At 42.1% G+C, this 14,880-nt stretch overlaps 3 protein-coding genes across 5 annotated transcripts; 2 read left to right on the top strand and 1 right to left on the bottom strand.

Annotated features, from left to right (window-relative positions):
• The first annotated feature begins 36 nt into the window (after positions 1 to 36).
• LOC126762476 (carboxypeptidase B-like) lies at positions 37 to 2,272 on the top strand. Its single transcript, XM_050479250.1, has 3 exons — positions 37 to 113; positions 901 to 1,809; positions 1,881 to 2,272. The coding sequence occupies exons 1-3, from the start codon at positions 46 to 48 to the stop codon at positions 2,185 to 2,187; spliced, it is 1,284 nt and encodes a 427-aa protein (XP_050335207.1). The 5' UTR covers positions 37 to 45; the 3' UTR covers positions 2,188 to 2,272.
• A 1,860-nt stretch (positions 2,273 to 4,132) lies between these two features.
• Positions 4,133 to 5,703, top strand: LOC126762475 (carboxypeptidase B-like). Its single transcript, XM_050479249.1, has 3 exons — positions 4,133 to 4,247; positions 4,312 to 5,223; positions 5,293 to 5,703. Exons 1-3 carry the CDS (start codon positions 4,171 to 4,173, stop codon positions 5,612 to 5,614), a joined length of 1,311 nt encoding a protein of 436 aa, XP_050335206.1. The 5' UTR covers positions 4,133 to 4,170; the 3' UTR covers positions 5,615 to 5,703.
• A 1,880-nt stretch (positions 5,704 to 7,583) lies between these two features.
• Positions 7,584 to 14,630, bottom strand: LOC126762474 (carboxypeptidase B). 3 transcript variants are annotated; one of them, XM_050479247.1, is made up of 3 exons: positions 14,489 to 14,630; positions 8,022 to 8,909; positions 7,584 to 7,962 (listed from the first exon to the last, which is right to left on the bottom strand). In XM_050479247.1, exons 1-3 carry the CDS (start codon positions 14,560 to 14,562, stop codon positions 7,587 to 7,589), a joined length of 1,338 nt encoding a protein of 445 aa, XP_050335204.1. In that variant the 5' UTR covers positions 14,563 to 14,630; the 3' UTR covers positions 7,584 to 7,586. The 3 variants fall into 3 exon arrangements, with proteins under 3 accessions (XP_050335204.1, XP_050335203.1, XP_050335205.1); XM_050479246.1 differs by lacking the exon at positions 14,489 to 14,630 and adding an exon at positions 8,988 to 9,151; XM_050479248.1 differs by lacking the exons at positions 7,584 to 7,962; positions 8,022 to 8,909 and adding exons at positions 13,116 to 13,470; positions 13,529 to 14,416.
• Between the last annotated feature and the right edge of the window lie 250 nt (positions 14,631 to 14,880).

Here is a 14,880-nt window from a genome sequence, read left to right as displayed (position 1 = left end):
ATTTTCTATAAACATATTTAGTATACTAAAGTGAAGTAGTGAACAATGTTATTAAAAGCACTTTTGTTTGTCGCTGGTGTTGTGGCGCTAGCCAGCGCTGAAAAATATGATGGGTAAAGTTTGTGAAAATATTTGAATATTTTAAATGATAGTATTGAAAAAGTGTACTTGAGATGTTGCAACTTCAGTCTTGCAAAAGCTGGACATTATAGAAGAAAAAGCCTGGCTGTTTACACCTCACCTTCCTCCATACAACTTTGACAAATTGCGTTGAGTCTTACACTAAGTACAGTAAGAACTTCGAGATTATAGCAAAATGCACTTTGTTGCGAAAATAATAAATCCGCGAATTTCCGCTAGTATTGTCGACACTGCCTGTTGAAGTGAATCATCAACTTCTTAAAAGGGGCTGGACATCGGAAAGCTCTTTACAGAAAAGTTTCCTCCAACATTCTCTATAGACTTCGATCCACCCGCGCATAAAGTTGATTGCGCCTTTCCTCAACGGCTTCGGTCACATGTCTCTTGCTGATATTCTAGCAGAGCAAAAGCCACCAGGAGTATACACTGCGACAAAGTGATCTAAGTCTTCTGGAATGCAGTCAGAGAAAGTGTAAATTTCACAAAGTTATGATAGCTCTTACCCGCATCGAAGCAGCAATCCTTATCTTATTGATGTATAAAGTTTGGATTTAAAACAATCTGAAATCCAATCCAAAATCCAATGACTTCTACTTTCGTGTCTTTTAAAATCATTCACTTTTCGTTTTGACTATAAACGAATTAATCGTTTTGGATTAATCCCAACAGAAACCAAAATATTATTTCATAATAACTCAAATAATCTTTTACATAAGTCAAACATTAATCTGTAGCTAAATTTATACACCATATTTTCAGGTATAAAGTTTATGAAGTGACTCCCACAACCGCTGAGCAAATTGAGACTCTTATCACACTCTCTGAAGATGCAGATAAATTTGATTTCCTCTCCCTGAGTCGTATATCCGGTGATAGTGCACGTGTGCTTATCTCGCCCGAGATTGAGGAATACTTCAAAAACATACTTGAACAGAAAAATATAAGCTATAAGCTCGAAGATTCTAATTTCGGTCGCTCTGTGAATACTGAAATCTTAGAAAACCGTCTTCTGCGTCAGTTGAAACCTTACTCCGGTACCGGTCGCCTCGGCACTGAGCGTTACTACACTCAGTCAGAAATCAATGCCTACTTGGATGACTTGGCTGCCCGTTATCCATCACGTGTTTCACTCAAAGTTGTTGGCAAATCTTACGAAGGTCGTACTTTGAAAACTATTACCATAACAAATGGCGACGGCCGCTTGGGCAAAAATGTTATTTTGATGGATGGCGGTTTCCATGCACGTGAATGGATTTCACCTGCATCGGCAGTGTATGCTATTGGTGAATTGGTAGAGAATTTCGAGGAAAATGCTGATCTCTTACTAGATTATGATTGGATTGTGTTGCCCGTGGTCAACGCTGATGGTTATGAGTATTCACAGGAGTCAAGCAGCACACGTTTATGGCGCAAGACTCGTCAACCGGTGACAATTAATGGAAAAACATGCTATGGTACTGATCCAAACCGCAATTTCGATTTCCATTGGTTGGGCAAAGGCGCATCTTCGGATTATTGCTCTATTACCTACGCTGGCCCGCAAGCATTTTCGGAACCCGAAACTGTTGTCGTACGCGATCTTATTCACACGTACAGCGGTCGCGGTATTATGTATTTGACTCTCCATTCATATGGTAGCTATGTGCTGTATCCATGGGGATATACCAGGTAAATACTAGTTAAAAAACATGAAGTTGTTTATTATAATTGTAATTATCGCATATTCTTCTTATTCACAGCGAACTTCCGGAAACTGCCGACGATTTGCACGAAGTTGGCTTGGCTGGCGCAGACGCTATCAAAGCATACAGTGGCACTAAGTATACTGTTGGCTCATCAACTGGTCTCTTAGGTGAGGCTGCTGGTGCCAGTGATGACTACGCATTCCAAGCCGGCTTCCCTATTTCCTTCACTATGGAATTGCCACGTGGTGGCATTTATGGTTTCGATCCACCAGCATCCTCTGTTGATCGTCTGGTGAAAGAGACTTGGGTCGGCATTCGTGCTATGGGAAAGAAAGTGACTGAGAAATATCCATTAGTGTAAAGCATTAACTTGTAAAGAATTGGGCGCTTTTGAAATAATGCCGAACTCTTATTGCTTCCTTAATAAAATTTAAAAGTTTTTTAAACCTTTGTTTCCATCTATTTATGTTCATAATCACTCAGATTTGCTAGCCGAGTGCATTTTTTGTTTCATTAGTAAAATTAAAAAAAATGTATTGAACCAATCGTTACAATTCTTTAAAATCTTTCAAAATAGGCTCCTTCTTCGTCGATGCAGCGCTGCCAGTGCTATTTCTAAGCATTGAAGGCGTCATGGAAGGCATTCTTCGGTATAGCCTTGAGAGCATGCTGCTTGGCTCCCCTCTGTCGTCTCAAAATGCTTGCCTTTCATCGGCCTTCCAATCGGCTGCGATGTCTTGTCGGACTCGATTGACCCTTCGTTTGAGTATCTTGAGGACTCTGCTCCAACGAACGCTGCATTTTCGGCTTGCACCACTCACAGCAACACGTCGCGCAAAAATGTTTGTACTGACTCTCCAGGTGTTCGGAGATAACTAACCAGCCGCTCGTTCGTTAGCTTGGAACGCCCTCTACCGAATTCACTCGGTGCGTGCACACCCAAAAGTATTCAACTACCAATACCTCAGGTCGAATCGCAGGTATCGAAGCACTCTAGCCCAGCTATCAGCAGAATAGGAACGGATCGGTGTTCCACTTTTCTCGTGTTTTCTATTACTGTATAAAAGCGCTTCGTGAAAGCTTGGTCAGCGCTAAGCTAAATCCGTTCATCAGCTGTCGTGAAATCCTTTTGGCTCAAAATCGAAAGTAAGAGATCCGGTGATCCCTCAGTAAAACTAACCTCTCCCTATTTGAGGGGACTCTAACAAGCCATTGTCCTATCGGCATCCACAATGTAATATAAATTATCTTAACCAGCTAAAAAAGCTGTATAGAAGACAATGCAGTTCAAGCATCTAAACACTTCCTTTTTGATTGCCCCGCGTTAGCGAGATTTAGCTTTCGGAGCTCACATTTTCTGCAGTCGCACTGATCTGGCGAGAATAGAAAGTATACGTCTAAGCAAATTTGTACTGGTCACAAGGCGCTTTGTCGTTTTATAAGATCGTCTACTGGTGTACTATTTTTATGTTTTAACAAGAGACTGCGTATTGTAGTCCAAGTCCGATTCTTAGATTAGACACCGAACGTAATCTAACCTAATACTTCTGCCTCGATAAAGACAGACAGATTAAAAGAGATAAACAGAGGTAAAAACAGAAAGGTACGAAAAATATAGAGAAGGGCTAAGAGTTAATTGATGTTTTCTGACTGGAATCTGTCTCTTGTTAAACGACAGACCCTTTCGAATATATACGAAGGAGTGTCGGGTGTTTTTTACTATATTTTTAGTTCCTTCTATCTCCAATTTATACATGCTTCCGAATAGATTGAGATAGTTAACAAACACCGAAATCACCAACTAAACTAACCTAACTTTAACTAGTTTCAAAGTCAATTAACGAGAAATATTATCATCCCTAACATGAGCTACTCAAATTTATTGTTTACTATCAAATTTTTTACACTCAACACAAAAGTATTAATTAACGCTTGTTGTTGTAAATCACTAGTATGAACGATTACAAAGTTGAAGTTTAGCCTCTTATACTAACCACAATTCTTCGCTATATTTACTCAGCAATAGAATTATAAGTGAGACGAAGTGCTTATCGGCTAATTAGGCACTAAGATAAGATGAAGAATGGCACGGTTTGCAAGATGTTTCTACAATATTGTATATATATCAATAGAGCAAATGCTCCGGAGGCAAATCAGAAGTACTTAATTGTACCGAATAATTAACGATATGAAGTGGCGCGCGTGAACTGGCTATATTGATAAGCCCAGCTACTATCAATCAGTCGTAGGGCAATTCAAAAAAATTAACAACTCAATATATAGCAATTGAGTATGTGAGAAGTTAGTTCATTAGTGGAGTTAAGCTGCGAAGGTTGTGATAATAATGGCAGTGAAAGTCTTGCGTCTCTTGGCGCTTTTATGGGTAACCTTTGAGTTCGCTGCGGCGGGTTCATATGAAGGGTAAGACGAAGAATTGACTTTTCCCGAACCCCATTTATGACAGAAATCTGAACGCTATTTTCAGCTACAAATTATACGAAATTGCAACGGAGACGATTGCTCAAAGGAATGCGCTAAACGCGCTCGCCCAAGAGGATGCCGATAAGTATGACTTCCTGTCGCTAAGTCGTTTGCACACGCAAAAAGCTCGTGTGCTTGTAGCGCCCGCGCATGATGAGAGTTTCCAAGCAGAGCTGCGTAGTCAAAAAATACCATTTGAATTGAAAAACACCAATTTCGGACGCACCATTCAAACTGAGGTGCTGCAGAACCGTATGCTACGTCAGGCGAAGCCTTACAACGGCACCGGTCGTTTGGGTACCGAACGTTACTACTCGCACGACGAGATCAATGCTTACTTGGACGATCTGGCGGCACGTTATCCCACACGCGTATTCGTACGAATTGTGGGTAAGACCTATGAGGGACGCATACTCAAAACGATTACCATTACCAATGGTGATGGCGTTACCGGCAAGAATGTGGTCTTCATGGATGGCGCCTTCCATGCACGCGAATGGATCTCACCAGCCACTGTAGTTTATGCTATTGGTGAATTGGTGGAGAATTTTGAAGCTCACGCTGAGTTATTGCAAGATTACGATTGGGTTATATTACCGGTGATGAATGCTGATGGCTATGAGTATACACAATCGGCGAGCGCTTTCCGTTTATGGCGTAAGACACGTCAGCCAGTGACAGAGAACGGCGTCACATGCTATGGTACCGATCCGAATCGTAACTTTGGCTTCCATTGGATGGGTAAGGGTGCCTCCTCGAATCCATGTTCAGACATTTATGCTGGCCCGAGTGCATTCTCGGAACCCGAAGCGGTGGTGGTGCGTGATATTATGCATTCGCTGCGCGACCGTGGTATTTTGTATCTGACTATACACTCATACGGCTATGCGCTCTTCTATCCTTGGGGCTGGGGACCGTAAGTAGTGATAAGTTTTGTATAAAAAAACATATTATGTAAATATGCATTTGTTTTATATCCATAAAGTGAGCTACCCGATACTTGGGAGGATCTGCACGAGGTGGCTATGGTAGGCGCCGATGCTATACGTGACTATAGCGGCACTGAATATGAGGTGGGCTCCTCAACTGCACTTTATGGAGAAGCTGCTGGTGCCAGTGATGATTATGCATTCAGTGAAGGTTTTACCCTATCCTATACGATGGAGTTACCGCACGGTGGTGATAGCGGTTTCGATCCGCCACCATCGGATATCGATCGGTTGGTGAAAGAGACCTGGACGGGCATACGTGCGATGGGCAAGAAGGTAACAACCAAGTATCCAACACCAAAGCAAACACTGTCGTAGTTAAGTGACGAGAAATACAACGCATTTTCGTAAAAGAAATGGGAATTTACCGTAATAAATAACTATTTCGTATTTGCAAAGCTTTGAAATTCTTATCGCTTACTCTTTTTTATTTGGGTTCTACAAGACTTAGTCTACATGTACATTATAAATTTATTCCGCTACTAACCAGTTTATGGCCTTAAACTTCACAGCTATGAAAGGGTTACTGATAATGTCGGGAAGCAAAGACATACTTTGAAATACAGTTAATTGTATTGTTTTGCTGTTGTCTTTGTAATTTAAGTGCTGCCTGCTGTGTTAATAGATATATTTAGGTTAAGTTAGGTTGAAATTAGAACAAATTAAGCTGAAGAACATAATGTAATCCATTGTAGAAGCACTGGTGAAGTGAAGAAATGTATGGTAAAAGAACAAATTAAGAAGATTCGGCAAAACTTTCCAGATTTAATAATGATCATTTGATTTATGGACAAACGTAACCAAAACTATATGCTTCAGTCACGAGGTCTTTATTTTAATAATTTGGCGCCAATTCAAGTTACCAAGCGCAGTCAGGTCTTCTTCATATGATCTCTCCAACGGAGTGGAGGACTTCCTCTTCTTTTGCTTCCCCCGGCGGGTACTGCAGTGATGTGGTAGCCAAGTCGCGAGTACGATGATTGTTTGTTTGATGACCGGATACTACCATACCCATTTGCCTCACTTCCTTATCCAGTCTGGAGAAAGCAGAACTAACGGCGCGGGTGTTGATTGTGTCTGCTCGATTAAGCTCTGCAGCTCGAATTATTTTCTCCAGCAAGAGATTCAAGTAGTCGCACTATAAGGAGTCGGTTTGGAGAGGTTCTTCCCTTTTGTGCCGCAGCTTTTGATTTTGCTCAATGCCACTTTACACGGCCATATTAATTTTTCGAGGATATCAAATTCGGCCATAGCGGCATAAAGGCAGTTGTTTTTCATGGAACGTATTCTCCATCGTCATTGATTGGGGAGTCGGGTTCGTATTCTCCTGTCTGCAAATGTGTCTCGCTTCCCTCTTCAACTCACGGTATCTTTCCCATCCCGCACGTTTTGTGGTTGATTGTAACGTTGCCAGGTAGGAAGTCTTGGATGATAGAGTCATGTCGAAGTTCGAGCAAATGAGGAAAGTTTTCTGAGTGTTATCCACTTGGGAGTAGCTGGGAGTAGCCAGAAACGATTCTTTTACATATGGTTTAAGCAGCTAACGACTTCCGGTCTAAAGTAAGAAGACGAACCATCCCTTCCCAGGGTTGTGCGCTGTGATTGGGAACCGCCACGTAAAAAATGTCCTCAATTAAAACGGAGCAACAGCCCCGGAGAAGAGACCCTTTTAATGTTTTCGTAGCTGTATCAATACTTAAAATCAACGCAGATTAGGATTCAAGAGCACTGTTCCGAACCATAATATGATGTGGTGAGTTTGAACTTTCATTATACATGTATATAGAAATTCGGTGGAAAAGTTTTGTTGACCCAAATCTTGAATAGTTTTCACTTCAAAATTTTGATTTGTGACTTCTAATTTCGTTCGTGAGTTCTAACAGACCGATTTCAGTTTTTGACATATTATTTAATTCTATTGGTAGGTTTCCAATTGTTTTCACCTTACCCTCCCCTTCTCCTTCTTTCTTTTTTGCGTCCTCAAAGCATATACATGGGTGAGGTCAAGGGGTACACCACGCTTACTTAGAGATAGTAGATACATATATTGCGTAGTTAAAAGCACTTAAGGTTTACAGCCCGAAGTATTCAACGTATATACTACAAATAATACATGTTGGACCAACCATATAGGTGAGCGAAAGTGGGAATAGGAGACAGAAAGACATGTTGTATAAAAAAGGCAAATCAGTGAAGTTCTACCACAACTTTATGGGAGAACGCAGTAACGCCAGAGACTCGGAACCTCAAACGATTTTATTTGAAATAAGAAACATTTAAACTTCTGTTTTTAACTGTATATGCATGTTTGTGTATCTCCTACATTTTTAAACCTAAGTTTTCTTGGTTTCTTTCTTTCAATTGCTGATTTGTATTTCTCTATAACATTCTCTGCCATAGCCTTTATGCCAATCCAGGTCTCAGAAGCTAGTTCCTCAATTTTCGATAGCGGTGGATCGAATTGTTGACCAGCAGACGGCAACTCCATGGTTATTGAAATGGGAATTTGTGCCTTGCCCAAAGCATAATCATCACTGCCACCAGCAGCGGCATAAAGTACATTAGTCGAGCTGCCCACAGTGTATTCGGTGCCCGTAGCGGTTTTGATGGCAGCCGCACCGGCACGAGCAATATCATCAATGTCGCGCCAATTTTTAGGCAGAGCACTGAAAATATGTTCCGCTGTTAGTTTTAAAAAATACCAAACTTTGCATGATGTACTTACGAAGTGTAACCCCATGGATACAGCAAATAATTGCCGTACGAGTGTAGAGTGAGATAGAATTTCGCACGACCGGTCAGCGAGTGCATTAAGTCGCGTAACGCTTGCGTTTCCGGTTCTGAGAAGGCCGTTTGGCCTCTGAAAGTGTCCGCGCAAGCGGTATGAGAAGCACCGACTTTACCCCAATGAATATCGAAGTTACGATTACCATCCGTACCGGCGCAAATTATGGTCACAGGTTTACGTGTTTTACGCCAAAGACGTTCGTGTGTGTGACTGTATTCGTAGCCATCGGGATTAAGAAGCGGCACAATAATCCAATCGTAACTAGTCAATAAACGTGAATTTTGCTTGTAATTCTCCACCAACTGCTGGATGACATACAGCGCAGCGGCCGGTGCAATCCACTCACGCGCGTGTATACCCGCATCCATTAGTATGACATTCTTATTAGCAGCGCCATCGCCGTTAGTGATAGTGATCGCGTGCAGTTGACGTCCCTCGTATGAGTCACCGATCGACGTTACCTTAACGCGGCTTGAATACCTCTTGGCTAGCTCTTCCATATAGGCTGCGATCACGTCATAACGCTGATAGACGTCAAACGAAATGCTACCAGGTGCCGCATTCCGTTGCTTGGGGTACATACTGTTTAGCTTCCGCTCTACTTCAACGCTCTGGCCGAAATTCTCATTAACGATTGTGTAAGCGATTTTGGCCGCCTCCAATGTTTGCTGGAACTGTAGCTGATCCGCTGGAGCTACTAGAACACGTATCGGGAGTCCAAAAATGCGTGGACGCGTGAAGAAGTCATATGCGTCATTTTGCGCCAAGATCTCAAGGGTCTCCTGTTGTGTTGTATTCTCTGCTTTGAACTCGTAGATTTTGTAGCTGTAGTCGTTTGGAAATGCAGGTTTGTTTTAAGAGATATTCAAGTAGGTAAGAAACCCCATCTACCTTCTAACTTACCCTTCGTAGCTGGTGAAATTAGCTAGCGCGTTGGTGACACAGAAGGCTGCAATTACAACCAATGTGAGGAACATCCTTATTTTTGTTGTGACCACTCTTAGTTAATTATACTAACCGGGCGTTCACGAAGCCAAACGATCAATTAAGTTTGCTAACTAATTTACTTTGCTTTTATAGTAATGTTGCATAAATGCTACACGCTCAAGTACAAGAGAGTACAAAATACGCAGTTACTTAGAATTCAATATGCGAGTGCACGTACAACACTATTTTGCCTCTGGAACAATAGTTCGATTAACTCATTACAGTACTTTGGCCATGTTTCTGTATTGAAGAAGGGGCGCGCGGTTTAAAAAAGCGTCTTGAAAGTCCACTATTACACTCAGAAAACACTTTTTGTTATTAAAAACAGACAGCCATTTGTTTAGATAGAATATCATATGTCTTGCGCTCTTCTATAGTGCTTCTCTGTCATTCGCGCTTACAAGTTAGCGCTTGTGAGTCACACACCGACTGACGCAGCGCTTTCTGCACTTCTCTAACCTTTATGTGAAGTAATTTACAAGCTTTTCTTCAAATAACTGTACTTGCGGTGTGCACTGTTACTGTTTTTCCTTATCTCCCAATGTTGTGATATTGTTAATGAGTTGCTCTAATAAGTGTTGTGGTACCTTCATAAATGCAGTGTGCTCGTATTTTATTCTTTGAAATGAAGTTCTATATACATATGTCATATTTGAAATTACGCGCGTTTCGATATTTATCAATCTTTACTTTCCGCTCCTGATAGAATCTGAAGTAGCGGTTATCTGTGAAAAATCGACCGTCTGTGATATGAAGTTCAAATCAATTTGAAATGCTGACATAAATTACATATCGGAACTGTTTACTTGTCGATTAAGAATTTCTATATAACATATACATAGGTCATGTATATGTTTTCGATGTAAGCTCCAGGTAAGTAAAGTCCATACAGATAGAATAGAAGTAAGAAATATTGGGCGATTTAGTTTTCGAAGAGACGGTCTGATGATTCTGTAAATAGTAGACTCTAGTCAAGCCTTAACACTATAGCAATGCTTCTGTAGTGATTGGAGGTGATATTTATTATGAATTTAGCGTCCGACTAATACATTTTTCTTAGAAGCCATGTGCTCAGAGTCTGCTTTAAACTTAATTGTCATTCTTCTATACATATAAGTGCATATAAATGTGATTTTTCTAGGTAATAGGTAGCTTATGCATTTTATCTGGCGGATTTATAGAAATGCGACATTTTCCATCTTAAGAACTGAAATGTTCCATAAACTGGTGGCGTATAGAATGTATTTCACTTATTACACCAATCTCAATGTCAGTGGTTAGATGAGGTTAATCTGGTAGGCCAATAAGCCACGCATAGACCAGTTTGGTCCCTTGCGATACTAGATGGAGTTCACTTGCTATGTCCAAGAGAAATAGTCATCGTTTAGGATGCCTGCGCTTGACGTGAATTCTAATAGACTCTGCTGGCTCACTGTCGATACCTCCTCTAGTGTATCATATTGTGGGGACCCCAGACGCTTAAAGCATAGTCTTGCCAATGCGGGGCAAGTACAAAAGAGTTGGTCCATTGTTTCCCTGGTGTCCTGGCCATTTCATGCAGTTTCCCGATCTGTCAGGCCCATCTTCGCCACCAGATCTACAGTCTCTTCTATCGAGCGCCAACAGGAATTTTGTCTACTTCCGATCTACCAGTTTGCACATGACTATTGCAGTTTTGCACCCAGGTAGCTTGTTCCATCGGGTTTTGATCTTCTTCATCATGTTTTTGTCGAGGTCGTCAGTACAGACAATGCATGGGATTCCCAATGTTGATGGGGTTTTAGCCTTATAGCATTCTGGGCAATCTCGTCCACTATTTGATTGATCTCCATGCCTTTCTGGCTTGGCACCCAGTAGAAGTTAAGTTGCTTACTTCTGGCAACCTTTACATTGCTACCCTGCTTTCCAGACACTTTTTTCTGATATACGTATGTGACACGAGGTTACTGCCTTGATTGCTGCTCTGCTGCCTACGTAGATGTTAACTCTGGAATTGCCTGCAGATGCATTATAGGCCTGCCCCGCGGCTTTCGCAATAGCAAAGACCTCAGTTTAAATATACCGCAGTAGTCCGGCAAATTAAAAGGTTGTCTTATGCTTAACTGAGGACAACGTCCGGTGTGTTTTACGTGGGCACCTGCTGACGACAGCCTTACTCCACGGCGCTCAAAAGCACAGCGGATCAAATCAATGCGTTGCCGGCACTCTAAAACTGCCCCACAAAAACACCCCGACGTATCCGATAGGTGCCTCTGATGCAAAAATGCATTCAGAGGCCCATGCCCCGTAAGCAGAAAACCCAGACTCAGACAAAATCTGAAGTCTGGGTTATCCTCAACGAACCCAACGTCCCGAATGTACTCGTACGTCACTCGGCCGTTAGGACTATTGACCCAACGTTGTTGCCACCTACACCTAACCCTATCATCTAGAAGCCTCTTGCTCCCTAGATATCCCTCCCTCTCCACATCATCATCGGAAATCCAATCGTTCCGCAGCAACGACACACTCAAACCCCTTCTTCTTAACTGAGGACAGTATATTCTAGCACGAGCTCTATCGTCCATTTTCGAGCCGTCAGTAAAGATGTTTAGAGTGTTGCGCGTAGCTAACATCTTTTACGCCAACCGTACTTGTCTATGTTTACTTTGAACCTTCTTTCCCAGTTGAAAAGTGGTATTTTCCCAACCACCATTACCCACCGAGCTATGCCTGAAAGTTCTATATGTAAATTCTGCTGCAGCCAGTAGTCGTCTCGCCGATTTTACTGCACAGTTTTCAGCGAAGAGGTCTATAAGTGGCAGGTTTAGTGCCAGTTCAAGAGCCGCCGTTGGAGTTGTTCTTAAAGCTCCCGTTATGCATAGCGCAGTGAGCCCCTAAACCCTTTCCATTATGTTGTACTTGGTGCGGTCCTTAAGAGAGAGTTGTGTCCCATTTATAAACGGGGACCTCCTTAGAGGTGTTTTTGTGAAGAAAAGCAGATCCGTTTTCAACCCCAGACCGGCAGGCTTGCGATGTCATGTTCTAAACTGTATTGAGAATGATGGTCATAATATTGTTAATGGTCTGTGGTCACCTTTTCGTAATTAAGATGGCAATGCCGTCCGCATATGGCACTATATTTAGGGGCTTTGTCTTCCAGGTTCCTAAGCAGTTCATTCACCACTAATGTCCATAGAAGTTGAGATAGCACTCGGCCTTGGTGAGTACCTCTTTAAAATTTCAGGCATTCCATGTTATTATACTCTTATTCGTCCAGAGGTCAAAAGACTTCTGATACAGAGTTGTATAGCATGATCGACACATATTGATTGGATACTGTTCAGAATAGATTCCGTAGAGACGTTGTTGAATAGTCCAAAAATGTCTAGTAGTACTCCAAGAGCCCTTTCGATATTAAATACCAATGTATAGAGTGAAGTCTCTACTGATCTGCCCATCGTATATGCGTGCTGCGCCTTGGGTAAGCTTCAAAGAGGCGCTGCGGCCCTAATGTGCGTGTCCAAGATTTTCTCTAGCGCTTTCAGCAGGAAGGAAGTTAAGCTTATAGGCCTAAACTTTTGCCTGAGTAGGTTTGTTTGTTTCTACCTGCCTTCGGTATGAAAACTACCCTATCTCTCAATGAGTGTAGCACATATCTGAACGGTAGACAGACTGCATCCAGCAGCATTGCTAGAACGATTAAGTCCGTACAGGGAGATTTGTATGGGTCGATTGCCCAATCTATTTTATTCTCCGTGAAGATATATTCGGGAACTTTTACTGTACTGCTTCTTTCGTTATGAAAAAAGCCAAGTCACTCACTGTGCAATCTTACATGGCGTAACAGACGTTAGAAGTAATTTAAGTATATACAGATAATGCACGTTGCAATAAACCATAGAAGGGGAGAGAAGCAGAAAGTAAGAGGGAGTACTGGTTTTTGAACAAAGCCAAGAAGGGAAATCACACAACAAATGCATTGAGTTGCAATCTGCTATGCTCTAGAAATAAATGAAAAATACTCAAACCTTTTTCCGTTTCTTAGCTGCATATGTATGTATTTATACGACTTACAATTTCAAACCTGAGTTTTCTTGATTAATTATCTTCATCTGCTAATTTGTATTTTTCTATAATTTTCTCCGCCATAGCCTTAATCCCAATCCAGGTTTCAGAAGCTAGTTCCTCAATTTTCGATAGCGGTGGATCGAATCGCTGACCAGCAGACGGCAACTCCATGGCCATAGGGACTGGAATTTTTGCTTTGGCCAAAGCATAATCAAGACTGCCACCCGAAGCGGGATAGAGTACATTAGTCGAGCTGCCCACAGTGTATTCCGTGCCCGTAGCGGTTTTGATGGCAGCCGCACCGGCACGAGCAATATCATCAATGTCGCGCCAAGTTTCAGGCAGCTCACTGAGAATATATTTGGTTGTTAGTGTTTAAAAATACCTAATCTTGCGTTTGTACTTACGAAGTGTAACCCCATGGATAGAGTAAATAGTTGCCGAAAGAATGTAGAGAGAGATAGAACTTCGCACGACCGGTCAGCGAGTGCATCAAATCGCGTAACGCTTGCGTTTCGGGCTCTGAGAAGGCAGAGGAGCCCCTAAAAGTGCTCGCGCAAGGATGACTAACAGTAGCGATTTCACCCCAATGAAAATCAAAGTTACGATTACCATCCGTACCGTCGCAAAATATGGTCACAGGTTTACGTGTTTTACGCCATAGACGGTCACGTGTATGACTGTATTCGTAGCCATCGGGATTGACGAGCGGCACAATAATCCAATCGTAATTGACTAATAAATCTGAATTTTGCTCGTAATTCTCCATCAACTGCTGGATGACATACAGCGCAGCGGCCGGTGCAATCCACTCACGCGCGTGTATACCCGCATCCATTAGTATGACATTCTTATTTGCAGCGCCATCGCCGTTTGTTATTGTGATCGCGTGCAGTTTACGCCCTTCGTATGAGTCACCGATCGATGTTACATTAACGCGGCTTGAATACCTCTTGGCTAGCTCTTCCAGATAGGCTGCGATCTCGTGATAACGCTGATAGACGTTAAACGAAATGCTACCAGGTGCCGCATTCCGTTGTTTGGGGTGCATACTGTTTAGCTTCCGCTCTACTTCAACGCTCTGACCGAAATTCTCATTAACGATTGTGTGAGCGATTTTTGCCGTCTCCAATGTTTGCTGGAACTGTAGCTGCACCGCTGGAGCTACCATAACACGTATAGGGAGTCCAAAAATGCGTGGAAGCGTGAAGAAGTCATATGCTTCATTTTGCGCCAAGATCTCAAGGGTCTCCTGTTGTGTTGTATTCACTGCTTTGAACTCGTAGATTTTGTAGCTGTAGTTGTCAGGAAGTACGCGGATATTTTAAGAGACTTATGTAAGAAACCCCATCTACCTTCTAACTTACCCTTCGTAGCTGGTGAAATTAGCTAGAACATTGGCGCAACACAAGGCTCCAATTACAGCCACTTTGAGGAACATTCTTTTTTTGTTTTTGTGTCTACTTTTAACCACTTATACTAACCGGGCTTTCACGAAACCGAACGACCAATTAAGTTTGCTAACTAATTTACTTTGCTTTTATAGCAACTTTGCATAAATGCTACACGCTCAAGTACAGGAGAGTGCAAAATACGCAGTTACTTAGAATTCAATATGCGAGTGCACGTACAACACTATATAGCTTCTTGAACAATAGGGCGATTAACTCATTACAGTACTTTGGCCATGTTTCTGTATTAAAGAAGGGGCACACGGTTTAAAAAATGTGTTGAAAAGCCGCTCTTGCACTCATAAGAC

This window comes from Bactrocera neohumeralis, chromosome 6 (assembly GCF_024586455.1).
Source record: "Bactrocera neohumeralis isolate Rockhampton chromosome 6, APGP_CSIRO_Bneo_wtdbg2-racon-allhic-juicebox.fasta_v2, whole genome shotgun sequence".
In the NCBI taxonomy this organism is placed as follows: Eukaryota; Metazoa; Arthropoda; class Insecta; order Diptera; family Tephritidae; genus Bactrocera; species Bactrocera neohumeralis.
This window is presented reverse-complemented; position numbering and strand designations above follow the sequence as displayed.